The sequence below is a fragment of the Melospiza georgiana genome, chromosome 5, assembly GCF_028018845.1.
Source record: "Melospiza georgiana isolate bMelGeo1 chromosome 5, bMelGeo1.pri, whole genome shotgun sequence".
NCBI classification, from domain to species: domain Eukaryota; kingdom Metazoa; phylum Chordata; class Aves; order Passeriformes; family Passerellidae; genus Melospiza; species Melospiza georgiana.
The window spans coordinates 42642471-42662456 of NC_080434.1; the positions used below are offsets into that span (position 1 = coordinate 42642471).

General features: G+C 43.6%; 1 protein-coding gene across 1 annotated transcript in view; it reads right to left on the reverse strand.

Moving 5' to 3' along the window:
* ARSJ (arylsulfatase family member J) overlaps positions 1-18796 on the reverse strand; it is a 32485-nt gene extending 13689 nt beyond the window's left edge. The window contains exon 1 of the mRNA XM_058024821.1: positions 18429-18796. Within this exon, the coding sequence (XP_057880804.1) occupies positions 18429-18796 (368 nt within the window). The remainder of the gene's footprint in view (positions 1-18428) is intronic.
* Positions 18797-19986: the final 1190 nt, after the last annotated feature.

Consider the following 19986-nt stretch of genomic DNA (forward strand, 5'->3'; position numbering starts at 1 on the left):
TGTAAAGGGAAAAGAGGGAAGGAGAAGAGATAAGAATCAGGCATGCTTTGCATCTGTCTTGAGTGAAAAAGCGAAATCTTTCTTTCCTCTTCAGGAGCCACGAAGGCTAAAGGAGGAGCAGATGAGCCCCACAGCAATTTGCTGACATTGTGTACAGTGTCTGTAGCAGCTAAGACTGTACCACAGCACAGAGGTGACGAGTGGTGACACCACCACAGAGCCCTGGCTGTGTTCAGGAGATGCAAACATGGCAGGAACACTGTTGCAACCACAACATCTGCTCGGCTTTGTCTGCATTACCTAAACAAATCTGTGGGGTGTAGCTCCAATGGGTCACACGGGAGACAGGAGCCAGAGGAAGCTGTGAACACTGCAGGGAGCCTGTCAGTTCACACTCTTATCTTGACTGTCCCATTAGTGACAGCAATTAGTACAGCATTTCTAACTTGTCCCACCAAACAGACAAACCACAGCCCTGTGTACAGCTGCACAAAGTCAGAGCAGTAAGTCCCTGCTAACTTTGTATATATTGTCAGAGCACAGGGCCTGTCCAGGATCACCTCACCAGGTTTCTCACAGGACTGGGTGCACGCTATAAAACACATTTTCAACTTGTTATACAAATATGCCCCTGCAGCTTAACCACACTGCCTTGGTTCTTCATGAACTCTCCAGCTGGCTTGTTCAATATCCAGCACTTGATGTATTTTGAATTCTGGTAATCTGGCTGCATGACTGTAAAATTCCTCAGCAGTCCATTTCATGCCCTGCTTTTCATGAGCAGTGCTCGACAAACTGCAGGACCAACTTCTTTGCTATTATTTGTGTTAAAGTCAAGCATCTGCTTCTCAAACCCAGGCTTAAGTCTGTGTGTTCAAAACCAAAATGCAAGGGAGGTGACTAAAGAGTCAGCAGCAGCAGAATGGGAGAGCAGCAAAAGGTCTGTAAAACCTCTGCCTGCATTCCTTGGGAGCCAAAAGGCTGGGCTGAATGTGCATTCTGGCTCTGACTTGGAAGTTTCTCCCACATAATCTACTCCTATAATTTCTCTTATATAACTTCTCATATAATCTACTTCCTCAAGATCGAAGCAGGGCTGATGGTCACTGGGGAAACTGCAGCCACATCTCCTGGTAAGGAGACTATGGAGAAACAAGGTAAAAGAAAGAAGGGAAAGATGAAAAATACATAAAAACCACATTAGAATCACAGTGGAACTCAGTGATTCCAACAGGGCTTCCTCTAATGAGTAACATTACCCAAAAGTTTAAATTAAGCCTTTCATTATTTTTTTACATTTTCCTTTAGAACTTTCAGACATGGAGCCAGTATAAAATCAGTATTTTAAAACCAAATAGACACTAATCTAAAAATCCAGATAAATCCAAAAATCTGAATTACAATAGGCAACAACAGTGTCAAGGACACCATGAGTCAGCTAACAGGCAACAAAATTTCCTCTCAGATTTCTATTGCCTGGAAGTTCAGATATTTTTTCCTGCTTAGGGGGGTTGTGATGGTTTGGGGTGATTTTCTTTGAAATGTCATTCAAATTTAAACACTCCAGTATATCTTCTGATGTAGCTCTGCTGCTTCCCCCTTTCCCTTGGTATAATAATTACATTATTATACAAAAAAAAAAAGACAAAAAAATCTTATGGCAAACTACTTTTCTGCAGTTGGTCACTGTGAGCATAGCTTGGACATGATGCATCCATCTAGGAACAACAGAATAGGAAAGAACTGAATAATTGGATTTGAAATGGCAGACATGCTGGGATAGCTGTGGAAAAGCCATGGCTGGACACGCTTTCTCTGGAAATATGTAAGTTTAGTTCAGTTATGGGATGGGAGAGGAAGTTTTCTGCTGGCTCTTCATTTTTTTTGGTATGTTACATAAGCTCCCTTTCCTCTTTATTTTTATAACAGCACATAAATATTTCATGAACTATGGGCCTTTGAACTGTGTTGCTCTGACCCATTGACTGATTCTCATTTGCCTCTCTGAAATTGCATCTCAAGTGCTTTGAGAAATGCATCATCCTGGGCTGTCATATAAAACCCAACATAAAACCCACAACAGTAATTCTGTTTGTTGCCAATGCTACAAGTCAGCTCCAAGGACAATAAATTTCCACTTGATGTTAATAGCAAGGTTGCTGGAGACACTGGCATTCTGATATATTAAAGGCATAAAGTGCAAACAGCTTTTAATTCATTCTTTATATGCTTTTAGTTAGCCACCCCCAAACAAAATGTAAGAAAAGGAGAAAGGGAAGAACAGCTCCACTTTTGGTGTGGAATAATGTAAATCCTGATTTTCACCAGCAAAATAATGGCTAGGTATGTCTATGGATCTTACTGCATCTCTGGAATTATCTGTAGGTGCCAGCGATACCCATGCTGTTCCAAGGCAATCCCAGACCAACATCTGGTGCTTCACAAAGTGCACAAGACTTCCTCATATTGTGGAAGAATAAATATCTAATGTAAGGCATTTAACATGGCCCATGGAGCTATACCAGTCCAACACTGGTAAGTAGCTCTGCATTGACTACATTTTCTGGAATCCTCCAAAATGTTCCAGTTCAAGAGAAGTGCCTTTGTTTTTTTTTTCCTTCCCTCTCCCTTCTTCCCATCTGTCTTCATTCTCATTCCTATGGGATGAAGGATGAAACACCATGCCTGAAAATACAGCCAATTGCAGTTCTAGGATCTAAGCTGTAAGGCTTGGTTTGACAAGGAAATACCTCCTTTTCTTCTGAGATTACCTGTATTCCCTGCACAGGATCTGAAATGGTTGCTCCAACCCTTTCCCAGTTGGACTCAAAATTAAGATGTTAGATTCACCATGATGTAGAGCACTTGCTTGGGAACAAATCTCATTTTTATTTCATTTGCTCCAGAAAAATCTCTCATCAGTATTCCTCCTGAGCCTATAAATATCCTTTGCATCAGACACATTTAAGGATTTGATATGCTGGAATAAAAGCCTCTCTGGGTCACTGGGGCTCCTTACTGGGACCATGCAATCACAGAATGATTTGGCTTGGAGGGTCCTTAAAACTTGCCCTATTATCACCTATATTATAGCTAATAATATAGCTCATACAGATACTTTGCTGGTAACAAACACAATAATGGAGCCAACAAAATAAAGAGCTGTGTGTGATGCCCATCCATTTGTTTTTCTTTTGCTTTTCTAGCCGAAAACAACAATTTTTCTTTATTCCTGCCTTCCCTAGGGATGAAAAAAATACAAGAAAATTCTCATTCTCTTCTTGAATCTGCAATTTCTAAGGTGTGCTACTGAGACAAGAAAATGCAACACAACAACAATCTGACAAAGGTGAAAATTTTCAAGAGCCTGACTACTATGGAGCTCTTGATCAGCCTGTAGATGGAAGAGATAGATTTGAATTAAGTAGTTAAACAAATGGAATCACACAAAGCACACATTGCCTTCTAATAAACCCCCAAAATGCACACACATTATTTCATATTCTCAGGAGATAGAATGATTTCTCCCACTCACTCCCTCAGGAATGTGCTTAAAAAATTCCATTTCTCCTGCCTTAATAACTCCCACGTCAAAATTCTTCCCAATAATGACCATGGCTTCAGCTGCTTTTCCAAAGGCATTTGATGGCCTTTCTCTACCTGCAGGTAGTTTCTTTTCTTGCTGAGAAGTGACAAAAATTAAACACTGTGCCTGCCCATTTCCATCCTAAAGCAAGGAAGCAGCTGAAGGAGCAAGAAGGGCTTTAAGAGCCAAGAAGTGGCCGTGTCCATGGCTCAGGGACTCTGTCCATGGTCACGGTGACAATCACAGGTTAGAGAAGCACATTTTCCTTCCCACAAAAAGTTTTGCCATCGGCTAAGGCGCAGGTTGGCTTCTTGCTTGCCTGGCATTATCATCCACCCACCCCAATTAAGCCATGGTTCCTCTGTTCCCTCATTTCCTTAGATAATGGATTGATGAGGTGTGAATTCAGCACAAGTGCTATCAGCAGCCTGGGCACGCTTGGCTTTTTCTGTACCAACACCCGAGTCCCATAAATAGGTGAAATCCTCCCTGTCAGTGAAGGGAAGCAATCTGTTCTCTCCCTGTCATGTTCCTGGCATGCCAATCTCCAGTTGTACACACAGACACAATCCCAACAGGGGGCAGGAAAAGGGAAGAACACACAGTTCAGCTGCATTTCGAATTTCGTGTGTTGCTGTGGGTGCATTTCTGTTTTGCATGTACTTCCTGTCTTCAAGCACCTACTCCTTACCTAAGGGGACTGTCTGGATTTATTTAGAGTTATTTAACTAAACAAGTTATTTAAGAAAATTCACACTTTTATTTCTAGGAGGTATATCAAATTATAGCTTCAAGGAAATGACATTTTGTGTTTAATGAATTATTTCTGGTCTAATTATGGCAAAACTGTGTGTATTAAATAAAATCTTGTGAATACAAGCTTCACTGCCTCCTAAATGTAGGTGTATTTACATAACAAACTGAAAATGTATCAATGTAAAAATTAATGGAAAATCATAGAATTGGAATAATGGAATGACAGAATGGTTTAGGCTCCAATGTCCCTGGTATGGCAGGGCCACCAGGGCAGGGCCACTGAGTATGTTACATTTCTAGTCCCTGCTGCTAATGGAGCATCACTGGCTTGACAGGATAGAAAGGCAGAGGAAAACAGGGAACACACCTTCCCACACAGGTCACATACATTCACCCAGCACAGCCTGGGAGATGAAGGACACTCACTGGCTGTCTTTAGCAAAAAAAAATTTAAAAATAAAAATTAAAAAAAAAAAATTGCATTTTCTGAACCGAAAGAACACTGAAATAAGTCTTGATTTATGCTGAGTTTTGTGGGGAGACAGACTGACTGCAATTAATGTATTGCTGTGAAAGCCCAAGTTGCTGAAAGATTTCTTTAAAAAAATGTTAATGCAGAAGAACATTCTCAGTTTGGATCAGGGTACTATAGACCAAGTTTCTCTATGGCATCAGCAGCTGATAAGCCTTGAGCAGAAGGCAGAGAAGAAATATTTTAATTCCATTCCTGTGTGGCCAGTGTTGCACCAGCACCAACTGTTTCAGACACTTCTGCAGAACAACAATATTAGCAAGTGTTTCTTCAGAAATGTGCAGGATTTAATTCCAAGTACACAGGACTGTTTTGACACCATTTATCAACTGCTCCCAAATAGATCAGGCTGGGAGCACACTTGTTCCATTTGCTAAATTCAAAATTTCCCTTGTGCAAGCCAAGGGAATTAGGCTAGACAAGGGTGGGGGTTTTCTTTGTACGCTTTTGCTGTGTTTTTGCAAAGCCAAATACCCTGGCCATGGACATTGGTTGCCAGAAGACTGAGTTCAAGTGAGACAGCACATTTACCTTCCATACAAGAATAGCTGAGCAACAGACCATGCCCCCTCCAGTAATGCCATTTTATAAAATGAAACTGGCAATTTATGCATATATATATATACACACACATACATATATATGACATAGATAGATATAGATATATATTTTATGTTTTACTCTGGCAAGGAATTACTTTTCCTCCCTTCTTCATCAAATCCATGGATTTTTGGCAAACTCTCATGGCACTAATAAGAGCTCGCGTGGTTTATTCCCAAAACCAAAATCCAATTCACTGATAATGAGTGACTATTCCATTTTGCTGGACAAGATTCAAAAGCAAATAAAGGTCATAATTCTAATAAAAACCTGTATTAGCTATAGCAGAGCAAACACCTGGAGCGTGCCTAATTGGTCATCTCCAATTTTTAAAATGTAATGAAGGCCCAGCAGTAATTTTGTAGGAAATGTCCTTGCTGTTAAACACCATATATCTACCCCACAAGAGCCAAAAGCTTCAAATGGTCTTTTAAGAAAATGTCTTTATATGTCAACGTTCATTACATCATGAAATTGGTCTCTGCTCAGCAGAGAAGTTAGATTTTTAAAGATCACAAATGTATTTATATTTTTGAGTACCAGAGCTGTAGCTGCCTATTCTGGCCCTGCATATGACTTACCAGCACCTTGATCTGCAACACAGACCATTTTTTGTGATGAAACACAATCCAGCAACTTCATCTGCTACAACTTGTGAAAGACAAATCCTTCCTTGCACACTGTCACAACCAAGATTCAGATGAGGACAGCCTGGATTCCCAGCTCATTCCAGCCTTGTCCTGCTGGCCTCAGCATACCACCACAGCTACAGAGGCGGCTCTGTCTGCTCCTTGGGAAACTGCCTGCCTCATTTCTTCAGAGAAATACCCAAGCAAATGAAGATGGAACAACCAGCCTATTCTTATCTTTCTGTAATACCTGCAGGTGACATCCACTGACACTCCAGCAGAGCAGGATGCATGGACAGTGGCACAGGTCATTGGACACTGGAATGCCAAAACTTGAGATCATTATTTTGCTTGATGAACCAGAAAGGGAAGGGAGAGCAGAAACACTTCAAAAACAAAACAAACTCAAAACACAAACACTCAAGACTCCAAAAGCTCAAGGTTGAAAAAGACATCCTGAAAAAAACATTTTACTGTGAGGAGGTGAGGGGGTGAGCCTGGCACAGGTTGCCCAGGGCAGCTGTGGCTGCCCCATGCCTGGAAGTGTCCAAGGCCAGGCTGGACAGGGCTTGGAGCAACCTGGGATAGTGGAAAGTGTCCCTGCCCACGGCAGGGGGTGGACCAAGATGAGCTTTAAGGTCCCTTTCAACCCAAACCATTTTATGATATGCCCACATGATTTCTTTAACTAACCCTGAAAACTGATTTGGCAAATTCAAGTTGTACAATGTAAAATTTGGAATAAATATATTTAAGTTGCAGGCTTTTTCACTCCTAAAGTACATCTGTGAGGAATTAGAAAAAGCAATTGGGTTAATTACATTTTGAGTGATTATTTTCATAGGGGTTATGAATATATGTTTAAGGTGAAATTTATACAGATTAAATTTCACAACCTGTTCAGACTGTAAATTTGCACTCATCAAACTGCTGCACTGCCTGTTGAAGAGCTGAAATTCAAAAGGAAATTGAATTAGAGGAATAACCTGAACTGAACAGGAGGCAATTCATTTACAATAACCACAAAGCAGTGCTTTTGGGGTCAAATCATCAATGACAGTAACTGAAGTTTCTTGCAGAAAAGAAGATCTGGGACTTGCTGCTAGCCCAGCCTGAGGGTGAGTCAGCAATGACTTGGTGCTGTGGAAAAAAGTCTTATCTTATCAGGACCTACACAAGGGGTTAGGGAAAGCATGACACCCTGCTTTAAGTGAGGCAATAAAACACAGGTTCCCCAGGTCTCTAAGAGGAAAAGAAAATGCATTTGCTTTGCATCCAAGCATTGAGAAAGGGGCCAGAGCTCGCACCTGGCCATTATCCTGTCATGGGATGGTGTGGTTTGAGTGCACCTCGCCCTGTGCTGCACAGAATGTGGGAGCTGTCAAAGGAACGAGCCCATAAGGATGATCAGCCTGGTTTAACTGGGAGATCACAGCTGAACTGGTAAAAATAGTACAAGATCTGTTGTTCCTCTGACATTCCCTACCCATCAGCAGCGGAAAAGCCTCAAACACTCTCTGATAAACAGACGCTTTGCCCAGATTTTCTGCTGAGGTAAAGTCATGCCAGTAAAGGAGTTGTTGTGCTGCCTTCCAATTACTCAACTGTGAAAATATTTCAGTAACTTTGGGATTGAGAACAAGATAGCAAGGCTGGACTGGTCAAACTTTTACTGGAACATTGTGTCCTGTTCCTGATGACACTTTGCAATAAAAAATAGGCCCAGATATAAAAAGTCCAGAGAAGTACACTAAGAGCTATCAAAGGTATATAAACCAAGGTCTGTGTGGAAAGATGGAAAGAACTGAATTTACTCAGGCTGGAGAAGGGAAAAGCAGAGATGTGATAATAGACTCAGATGTACAGATTTATCACCTTTCGTAGCAAAGTAAGTTCTTCGCCTGAAAATTTCCAAGAGATCAGAGGCTTAAACTGCAGGAGGAAAGATGGAAGTTAGACAGTTTCAAAGTTATATAACCCAAATTACAACTGAGACTGCCTAGGGAAAATGTGGAAATCTCTGTTGAAAGTTTTTTAGGAAAAAGTTATTCCCACATATTTAAATAGCATTTTTAATGATTTCTTGAAGGAGATACATAGTAATTTTTTAGGATTTCTTAAAATTGTTTTTTTGAATTTTCTGTGGACGCAAAGCAACAAATGCCAGTCTGTTCCCTCCCTTCTGAACTGTCCAGCAGCAAGGCAGTCAGGTCAGGAACCATAAGGGGAACCACCCAGAGAGCACCATCCAGTGAGCCCAAGCATTTATTAGCAAATCTCCTTTGACAACAGGCCTTTTAACGGTTTCAAAATAATTTCAGAACCGTGCAAGGAATGTTACCTTTTTTACCCCTTGAAGTGTATTTACAACTGTGATCAGCTTTAACTAATCCAGCCTTAAAATACTGCTAAGGAAAGTATAAATATTATTTCTTTATGCATACAAATCTTGACACCTGCCAGAAACTGATTAACAGGAACATAAATTCTGATGGTATCTGAAAGACACATCAATCTGCTTTTCATCCAAAAAATACCTGAAGAATTAGAGAACTAAAGGACAGGGTGAGACAACTCATTCTTGTGGAGAAGACTTGGTTTGGCTCTTCCTCTGCTTGGTACCAGAGACAGGATAATGGGGAAAATGAAGAGAATGGATTTAAGTCTGGCTGCCAAACTGATTGGCCTTGGAAGCAGAGAGAAGACTCTGAAAGGACATCCTGGTGGGCTGCTGTCCAGGAAAGCCTGGAAGTGGTTTGGGAGGCTGCAAATGTTTCAAACTAATTCTGGAAAGAGCTGAAAGGCTGAGTGTTTACTGGGGATAGTGTGCAAAAAGGTCAGGGAGGCATCCTGAAGGACAGGAGGGGAGGGTGGCACAGAGCACTAGTTTTACTGGAGATACAATAATTTCCTGTGGTTTTCCCTTACAAGGATGGGAGGATGCAGAAGGAACTGGAGCCAGGTCAAGCTAATAAATAGTCCCATTTTGTAAAACACACACTTCCATTACCAGAGAAACACAAACCAGGCAACAGCTTTCTCTGGGCTGACTGGGGAGCAAAGGGATTGCTCCCCACTTTCCCCTTGGATGATGGGCACCCTCACCCATGGGAAGGGTTTCCAAACACACGAGCCTGGGTGAACAATCACAAGGGCAGGAAGTAAAATCTTGGTTGTCTGACTCACTGCTTGAGTTGTTCCTTCTGCTTCTGACCCCTAATACATTTATTAGGCAAATCAGTCATTTATTAAGGAGCAGAAATGTCCCCCAAGTATCCCCAAAAACCAACTATGACATGAAATCATTTAATACAGAAATGCTCCATTCTTTTTTTCTTTTAAGATTTCTCAGGCTGCATCTTGTTTATAAAGAAAAGCAAAGTAGCCAACATTACCATGACTCACCATGGTTAATGGTAACAGAATAAATGTTTTTGTTACCAAAGTGAGCAGGTATGACTCAGATATATGGAGGGTGCACGTTGAACAGTAAGAATCATCCTGATGTTACTGTTTTTCAGATTCAAAAGCACTTTAGGGGTTTGCCAGGAAAAGCTGCATTTCTGTATATACATATATTAAAAACCCCATTAAATCAGTTTACTGGTAAAGACAAGGCATTGTAGGAGGCAACAGCTGAAATTCAGGCTATCAAACCCCAGTGCACTTCCAGGTCTCATCTAGCAGGAAACATGAAAACAGAAGCTGGTGAGAATGGAGAGGGCCGTAAACCAAGCAGCAAATACTTTATTTTTTGCCTAGAGTACCTGTACAGGGGGAGAAACAACACAGAAGTAAGTTGTTCCTTCCTCCTCTCCACCAATTTTATTTTGACAAGTCAGAACCATAAAATAATTCAGGACTTAAGAATTAAACAGACCACAAATCAGAACTAATGTGGAATGATGGTAGGCAAGTATGTACAATAGTAAAAAAATCTGCTCTTAAAAAAAAATCAGCAAACAGGCTGAAATAGCTTCCTCTGAAGGCTCTTGAAAATGGGACCATGGAAAAATTAGGGAAGGAGCTGCCATTATGCTGTGGTCATTAACAAAGTTTCTAATTACATCAATTGGCCCTTTAAAAGAGAAAAAAATAAATATAAAAAAGTTCACAAAACACTTCTCTTTACTAAAATTAACAGCACGGTAAAGTTAGAAACTCCCTAACAGTCAAGATTGCAATTTCTTGAATACTTGGCAATATTTTTTTATGTCCAGGAGGAAACAAACAATAAAGAAGAGTTTATAAAGTCAGTGTGTCCCTGCTGTGTGATGTAATTTGGCAGGAGACCTAATTCAGCAACCTCCAGAGGCCCCCTCAAACCCAGTTTTCTGGGACTTCATCAACTCTGATCCATGGCAACTAGATCGGAGTATATAAAATGTGATGGTAAATGGTGTTTTGACAAAGTTTATTACATTCAGAGAGGTACAATTTGTGAGGCAACAGTGGGTCTATTAGAGTATATTTAGTCTAAAGATACTACACTGCTTCCCCCTATCCTGAAACTAATTTTCTCCTTTCCCTTCAGCTTCCCATTTTCCTCAAATTATAGTGTTTCTTCAAATTTGTAATTTTCTGCCTCTTCAACACAGAAGGGAACTAATTTCTCATGAGAGCTTATTATCACAGAGATCGCCTCTAAAGCAGTACCTTGGTACCCACTTGTGTTCTATAAATGCTAAGAAAAATTACATAATGTTATCTCATAATGGGAGAAAATTCTCTTTCAGGGAAGGAATGCTTTAAAACTCATAAATGGAGATAAAAGTAGACTGAATCAGAAAATGGACGCAAGAGATTTGGCTAGAAAACAGCTAATAATCTGATAAGAGGATGCACTGGAATTAAAATCTATCCCAAAAAGCTGAATTAATATTTCAATTAAAAAAGGAAAAAAATTTAAAAGCCAAAGTAATTTAGTTTGAATTCTGCACTTACAATTAGAGTGCCATGACAGGGAGAAAGCTGCCGTGGCACAAACATCCTCACTAACCATGTGTTTAAGTGTAAGAAAAATAAGGACTTGGTTTGGTTTCCAGATGTGAGATTTCTGCCCCAAGGTTGAAAATAAAGGCTCTGGGGCCATAACATACTTATGATATTAATAATGTCTACTTCAATGCTTGTTATCTAATATCTGCAGAGATGCATTTGAGAAGATAATTTTGTGTATGAAGCAGATTAAAATGTGCCTAATTATCTCAGATTTGTTTTCCAACTCCAGCAACATTCTGTCCCTCCAACCTCGAGCTTGATAATGTGCTGCTAACAGCCTGAATTAATAAGCAGGTGATAGCTGACACCACCAATTAATGTATTACAACTGCAGTTGAACTAGGATGATGAAACATACTGAACTGCTTTCTTATTATAAACCAATAAAGTTCCCCTTTTAAAATTCTGCAATTTCATCACAGGCCACAGAGCTATTTCAGTCAATGTTTAAAACACCTTTTGTATTAATCCTTTGCATTTGTTACCCATTAGGATTGTCTTGGGTTTTCTCTGAACTCTTGCTATTGCGTTCCAGCCTCTCAATTAACATGTACAGAGAGAAGCTGAGGTAAGCAGCCAGGTCTTCTGGTTTTGAAGTGAGAAAACCAATAAATTGGGTAGCTTTGATGAAATGCTTACTGATACAGAGAAAGCTAACACATCCTACACAAGATCACTCACACAGGCCCAATCTTCTTTGCCTTGTGCTATTTATATTAATTGAAAAATGGCTGGTGAATTACCTCCTTCATTCTGGAACAGACATTCCAGAATGGAGCAAACTCAGCACAGAAAATCTGACTGTGAATCAATACAAAGCCAAGCAAAAAATATGGGGGGAAAAGGAAATATCAAAGATTGACTTTAAACCCAAAGTGCAACAAAAATTCAAACCCTGAACTAAGATACACATAATTGTCAAGACCAAGCCCTGGGTGTGGTATTATCACCCACAAAAGTGTTACAGAGACAGAATGAATGTGGACAGATTCTTCCCTTCTTCTGACCTTCAGCTCACTAATCTGGAAAATTTTTCTATGAAATGTAAAGTGTCTTAATGAAAACATTAATTTAATTTGTCCCATTTCATTTGGCCTAAATCCTTTGATGGAAAAGCAGACCTCATATTTTAATTTCCAGTTTTATTTTCAGACAGCCATCTCAGGTTCCCATCTTGATTCACTTGAAGGGTCTCATGAAGGAATAGTAACAGTGAAAAGGGAGAACTGCACTCCATGGCCCCCGCTCATCCAGCTTCTTGTCACAGTGCTGTGTGTCACCAATGACAAAGCATGTATCAGCAACGATGCTAAAAGGGCTAAATTCCTTAATTACTTTAAGCTTAACTTTTCCATGGGATTTAATTTCTCTTTTACAGCTGGGACACCCAACAAACCAAACTGCAGGATAAAAGCCTATAACAAGCTCTTTGGAGTACTGATAATTTACAATTACAGATTTTCTAAATTTATTTCCAACTCTGTTTCTTTAGCCTACTGTACTTTGGAAAAGTACATAACTTGGAAAATGAAAAACAAAAATCAATTTCCACTTCATAGTTACAAATGTCAGGCAATGCTGTTTGTTCCATGCAACAGACTTTGCCTATCAAACAATATTCTTAGAGGCTGCCAGAAAGTGATGCAAGAAAAAGTTACCACAACCTGTCCTACACTTTGCTACTTCCTGCATGTGCCACTTTTTATCTTGATTGCTTGCATGTAGTTTCCCTTCCTGCCCTGCTCTCGACATGCTCCTTTGTGCAGTCAATTAATAATTACAATGATATGGACAGACCTGTTGTAGCTTAATATCCCAGAGCAGCTCAATACCTGGATCTAATTTTCCATAGAATAGAGGAGAGCAAACAGAGGAAGAAGAAAAGAAAGAAAAATAAGTCCTTGCATTTAATTATTGACTTGTTCTCTGTACGTGCTTCATATATATGCATGTATGGACAATGTCATGCTAAGTGAAAGACATAAGAACATGGAAAAAGATACCTCAACATCTTTGGCAGCCGTCCCACAAACGGTCCTGAAAGAAGTCAGCAGAAATAAACAATGACATACTCCAAGAGTTATGAGGCCTAGGGGGAAAAATCTTGAAAATTTCCAGAGAAAACTAGGATGAAGAAAACAGGAATTTCTAGGAGAAAACTGAAATTCAACTTTCACACAGCATTTTCTCTCAGAGTGAACGCTGAAATAGTTTCTGGAATTTAGTAGTGTTTTATTCACACCATGCCTCAGAAGGCCTTGTGTATTAATCTGTACTTCAAATGAGGCACAGATGAGTCCAAGCTGGAAGAGACCCCATCCAACTCAACCCTTTTCCCCAAGACAGACTCAGCTATGTTATGTCATTCCTGACATATCCTTCCTAATGACTGCCGCTGGAGAAAGCCAGCAATTTCTCAAAGCCAGCTGTTCCAGGGTTTCACAATCTCTGCATTGCAGGTTCTCCCTCTGATCTGACCTGAAGTTTTCCTGCTCCAGAAAGCCCCTCATTTCTTGTACCACCCAGCATGACACTGAACACACACGATGCCCCTTCTGTACACAGCTCTTAAAACACCAGAGGCCTACCACGTCCCTTGCCATTTTTCTCTCCTTCAGACTAAACAGCTCCATCTCCTCTGATCCTTCCCTCCGAATTATCTCCCTGAGATATCAGATCACCCTTCTCTGGACACTCTCCAAAGATACAGATGTTGCTCTTGGGGAATGATGCCCAAGTTTGGGCAAAAGTGCTCCAGCCATGGAGAAGGGCTCTTCACAGACCTACCAGGCCATGTGATGTTCACCTTTTTTGTAACAGCATGACATTGCTGACCTCACACCCAGTGCATGATGCACTGTAATTTCAGCTACTTTTCTAAAGGAATACTGTCTAAGGAATTGATCACCATTCTCAGCACATTACATTCCTTCCTGCTTCAGGAATTCAGCAGAGTATCTTCCTTCTATTTATCACTGCTGGCTTTAATTTTGTTTTATTTCAGACTATGTCTCTAATTTGTCAAGATGATTTTCAGTATCACTACAGTCCCTCCTCTCTCACCAGCCCATTTAATCAGAACGTTTTATTTCATCATCTCAGTTCTTAATGGAAACACTGATCAGAATGAAGCTCGGGAGCGCTGACTGCCAAGTCCCTTTACCCCAGAGCAGATGAAGTATCAGGTCACCTCTTGCTACTTCAGGCTGATATTCTGCAGCCCTGATGTTTTGTTTCTAATGGAGTGTTACATATGCTTCCCAGGACCCTTCACTGCACTCAGAGCACAGCAGGTAATTCCCAGTCCCACACTGCTGTACTGGCTCCTTCCCAGAGCAGCACCCTGCTGGAACTGCAGTCTGGGTCAGGATACACCTAGGAGCAGGGAGAGAGGAGGATGACCAACAACTCACACCCTCAGAGCAAAGGATTTCTGCTTGCCTTGAATCAGCTACACTGCCTGCAACTCAAAGTACTGAGCCCACTCCTGTTTGCCAAAGTCTTAGTTTGCTCAAAGATTGTCATTTTTTATGCTGAACTAGGTATCACTACACAGGGATGCCTAGAGCCATATGCCCAACACACATAGCTATATATATATGTTTATAAATGTGTGACATTTCTGAATTAGATAAGAGATATAATTACTTGTATTACAATAACACAGATTATGCTTACTGATTACAGAGTCTATTTCTGTCTGCTTCGGATGAGCAAATTCTCAATATTCCATTTTATCCCAGGGGAAAAAAAAGATTTATTTCCCCAGACTTTCAGCATATCCCAACATCTTCCCTCTCTGCATTCCATCCACAGTGCAAAGCTCATTCCGGAGATTAGTGCAGGGCTTCCATGACTCAGAAAAGGATTTCAGATTCTCACTGATCTGTAACCCCAGCTGTGCATCAGATTCTACAAAGAGAGATCCCTATTCCTGAATAGATGAGGAACCTTCCTGTGGCCCAGATGGATTCCAGTGCACACCTCGTTCCCCAGGCTACTAGTCTGATGGTCAGCAGAAAACCAGGAGCCTAGAGGAGGAAGCAGGTATCTAAATAATGCCAAAAGCATTTACAGCATATTATGTCTAGATTCCTCCTTATCAGTCAGTATTAATTGTCAGATTCCTTTGCTAAATTAGATACTGTTCCAGCAAATACCCCTGCATTGCATAATGCCTGCTGCACAGAACTGGGACAGCTACCCCAAGACATGTTTCTCTAAGCTTATAGGCTTTCAGCCAGGTACCCCATTCTGCTCAAATTATTTAGGTTTTGAGGCATGCCTGATACTTTCAAGAAGGAAACAACCACAAAAAATACCGTACCACACAAAACAACTCATCTGGAGACAATTTATGTCACTCACAGCCAAGCCCGTCGACAACCACAGGTTTAGTCCAGCTGTAGGAGGTGGGAGAGGTGGGGCAGGGTCCCGGAGCTGCCCAGGGCAGAGCACACCCTGTCACCCAGGTCCATGCTGCCACCCCAGCTGTGCAGCTGCTGTGCAGAGCCGCTCCCTCACGTCCCCTCACAGCCCCTGCACATCACACTGGCCCTCAGCCCACTGCTCACACCCTTCTTCATTCCTGAGGCTCAGCTCAGCTTCCACCCCCCACACACACCCAGAAGTACAGCCCAAAATAATAGTGGAAGCCAGCCCCACTAATGGCCTAAAAGCAATAGTTTTGGATGGAGTGAATGGGGAAAGTGACAATACTGTGGGAAAGCAAGGAATGAAAGCAACCAAAGGCTCACACACAGGGTGTGAGAGAGCAGACAGGACTCAGAAGTGGTCAGGATGACCAACTCACCAGCTGCCACTCTGTGGTACAGCACAGGGGGAAAAAATAATTCTGCCTCTTCCTTCTAACAGGTCATCTCCAGCCTCCTGCCCTGTACTAGCTCACACACAGGACAGCCACCAAAAGAAGGGTCTCTTTACTAACACAGGCCATGGAGGGGCTGCCTGGAGACCTGTGAAGAACTTGGGCTGTTCAAAGTCTTCTCCACAATTTAACTTCCACTTGGCAACCTGAGTCAGTCATGACTCTGATTTATACAAGTCCCTCTGGATTTGACTGATCCAACAGGTTATGTTTGGAACATGCTCTAGTTCAAGATGTCCATGTCCATGGCAGGGGCCTGGACTTTTAAAGGTCCCTTCAGACCTAAACTATTCTTTGGTACTATGTTGAGCACTGGATGTGTATTGGGAGGCATGGAGCATCCAAGTGATCCTCCAGAAGATGAGCAGGTCTTTAGCCTGGAACTAGCACATTTAACAACTCAGGAAATACCAGCACCTGTCCTGGATTAGGAGTGCCCAAATCCTGGCATTTTAATTCAGACACCTCTTCGAAGAAGGCATTAAAAGCAGTTATCAAAGCATTTACCTTCAGCAAGAATGGAAACCGTATTCTCTGAACCTGCCTTGTGAGTACTCTACCCAGCCTATCAACCCCTCATCAATCCCTCCCTGATTCCTCACTCACAAGAAACAGTTCTCTCTCTACAGCTCCTTTTTCCCTAACAGAAACAAGATCAAAACAAGATCAAGATAAAAAAAAATACTATAAGGGCTTCAGACCAGCAGACTAAGAAAATAAAGACAAAGTATAAGCAAATTTATTTTTTCCTGTAAAAGTTTCCAAAACCAAAGCAGGCAGATTTGCAGAACCATTTCTGCCTGGCAAGCCAATGAAAGAGCAGGGCTCCTCAGAGCATGCCTACCTTTTACTGTATTTAAAGAAGGATCAAAATAGTTAAACTGAGTAACAGTTATCCTGAACTTGTACTTTTCTCACGTTTAGACAATCTCTCCAGCCTCCAAGAGCCAGAGCAGCACCCTGGTTCCACTGGAACCCGGTCATCCCATTCCTGCAGCTGCTGCATGAGTCATTGCTGTGCGGCATGACGCTGCCTTTGTGAAGCACTGCTTCCCAAGCCACCGTGCTCGCTCAGAAAGCTCAGAAAGCTCAGAAAACTGGCTGCCTACGTGCTGCTGGCAGAGCTCCTGGTCTCCAAATGCTGCGTGCCTCTAAAGAGAGCCGAGGTGCACTGATCGCTGCCCTGGCACCCGTTTCCCTTGAGAGCTGCTGCTTCAGCGGCCTCAGGGCAACTCTGTTCTTGTGAATGAGGTGCCTCCAAAGAACTTCTGAGACACAGTCTGCACAAAGAAGTAAAAATAAAACCCAAACAAAGACCTGTGTGGAATTCTTGCTCTAGATAATGTGTCAGCTCTCCATGCAAATCTCCCTGGTCCAGCAAGGCTGGGAAATAGACCGAGACTGGGAATTATCTCCAGCTCTACCATATGGAGATGCGAGACACCAGGCCAGTTGCTTGTTTTATTTAACATGTGTTTCTTTTACCAGCAGTATTAACATGGCCTTGTTCCTGTTTATACTTCGGGAAAGGAGAAAATAAACTTTTTTCCTCTCGTTTTGTTTTGCTCTTTTAGGAGTTCCCTGTTCCTGTCAAAGGGAGTTAAGCTAAACAGAGACAAGGAAGTTTTGTTCCACAGTAAATGCGTCCACACTTGGAGATTTAGAAATTGTTCCTACAGTTCAAATGCATAAACTCCCATCCTTAATCCTCATTAACCTTCTGATGTAAGAAGGCCCTGAGGCTGGGTAATTATTTTGTTAGCAGACCACAGTATAACACAACTTCAAGGCAAAGCACATGATACCCACCCAGAGCTCTCACCAGTTAGGAGAGGCACCTATTTTAGTGGCTTAGGAGTAAAGTTTGTAATTGTCTGCAAAGTGACAAGAGCCATGCTCCAGCTAAGAGGGTGCTGAGAGAGCCTGAACTCCCCATGCCCGTCCACATGTGACTCACTGGGACACCAGCTCAGAAACGCAGGATAACCCTTGGAAAAAACCACAAGAAGACAATGCCAGTGAGACCCGTGACTCAGCTGCAATGAACACAGGAGAAGAAAACGAAAGGCTGGCATTTCTTCCTCCTCTGAGTGCCCTGGAAATCACAGAGCAAAGCGGAGCTGCTCGCTCCCAGCAATAGCAACCTTACTTGACAACCAGCACGTCTGTCAGTGATGCTGTAAGCACCAACGTGCTCCAGCACTCTGCAGGGCAGCTCGCAGTGCTGAACCCTCCTGCTTCACACGGTGACAGCTTCATCACGCTGTTTCAAACCTATCACAAGTCCGTTCCATTCAAGGGTTTTAAGGGAACCACAGAAGCACCTTCTGCCCATAGGATAACCCAGACGTGAACCTGCCAGGTTCACCCCTGCTCTTTCCAACAGGGACAGCGTATAGGCTGGAGAGGTGAATGATTAAGCAGTAGCAAACTTACTTTCCAGTGATCAATTGGCTTCTGGATGGTGTACACATGGGCTGGACGTAGTAGTTCTCCAGCTTGACCCCTTCGGCAGCCAGCTTGTCCAGCGTGGGCGTCCGGATCTCGGACCCGTGGTACCCCACGTCCCTGAAGCCCTGATCGTCGGCCAGGATGAAGATGATGTGCGGCTGCGAGCGGGAGGCGCCGGCCGCGGGCTCCTCTCCCAGCAGGTTCTCCGGCGCCTCCCCGGCACCTCTCCGGCGGCTGCCCCAGGCCAGGTAGCCGCAGGTGAGGAGGCTGAGCAGGGACAGCCCGGCCAGCACCGCCGCCACCATCCTCCCCGGGCTGGGGCCGCGCGGCCAGCGGCGCCCACCGCGGGCCATCCACCGCGGCAGGAGGGCAGAAAAACAGGAACGAAAAGGAAATAAATCGACAAAAACCCAACAAAGCCAGGCGGCCTCGGGACGGGCGGCGCCCGTCAGGGCTCCCTCCGGGCGAGGGACATCGCAGCCACCCCAACTTCGGCAACTTCAGCCGCTGGAGCCGGTGCCGGAGCCGGGCGGGTGGGCAGGGCCCCGCCGGGGGTCACAGCACCCTCGGCCCGCCTCCGGCCCCGCGCCGGGGCGCCGCTGCCAGCCCGTCCCGGGGCCGCTGCCCATGGCGGGACGAGCCGGGGCGCCCCGGGACGGGACGGGGCCGGGAGGGGCCGCCCCCCGCCCGCCTCCGCTGCCGGGCCGCGCCGCTCCCTCCGCCCACCCTCGCCACCGTCCCCGGTGGCTCCCGGTGCTCGGACCCGCCGAAGGACGGGGGCACCCCGGCCCGGCAGAGCCCGCAGCCCCGCTCCTCCCTGCCCGGCCCCTCCGCAAGCCCGGTTCCTGCCCCGGCCCGACCCGTCCGCAACTCTTTTCTTCCTTTCCCTCTCCTCCCCTCCCTCGCCCGCCCCCCGCATCCCAGAGGAAAATCCCCCACCCCGTTCGGCCGCCAGCCCCAGCCTCCCCCCCACAGCGAGGTGGTCCTGCTCCTTCCGCCCCCTCGAAATATTGATTGTTTTAAGTGTTTCTGACTTGGCCACAAACATCTGGAAGGTATGAACGTACCGGATTTGTTTCCAGCCACAAAACAGCCCCAAATCCCAAACCCTCCAATTCTGGCGAGGTTGTGGCAAACGCCAGGAATGCGCTTTTGCAGAATACAATCACTTTTAAGAATTTGGGTTAAAGTACGAATGTGCTGCAGTTGCAAAATACAACTTCGCCCTGTCCTGGAAGACACCGAGTCAAGCAGAAACTGATATTAACACACGATTAGGCTGAAGTAAATCTGCAGGTCTGACCTGTCTAACGTGAGTCAGCATGAACGACTTTTAGTCACACCAGGTTTTATAAAGCATTAACTCTTAAACAGGAACTTGGACCAAGCCCTCTAGTTCCTGCACCTCTGTGCTAAGCTCCAGCTGGTCCCTGCCAAGGGACTTTCTACATCCCTCTGGGATCCCTCCCGGATTAAAAATAAAGTAGGGCTGTCTTGAGAGAACTTCAATTCGGGTCACATCAGGTTGTACAAAACTGTCGCC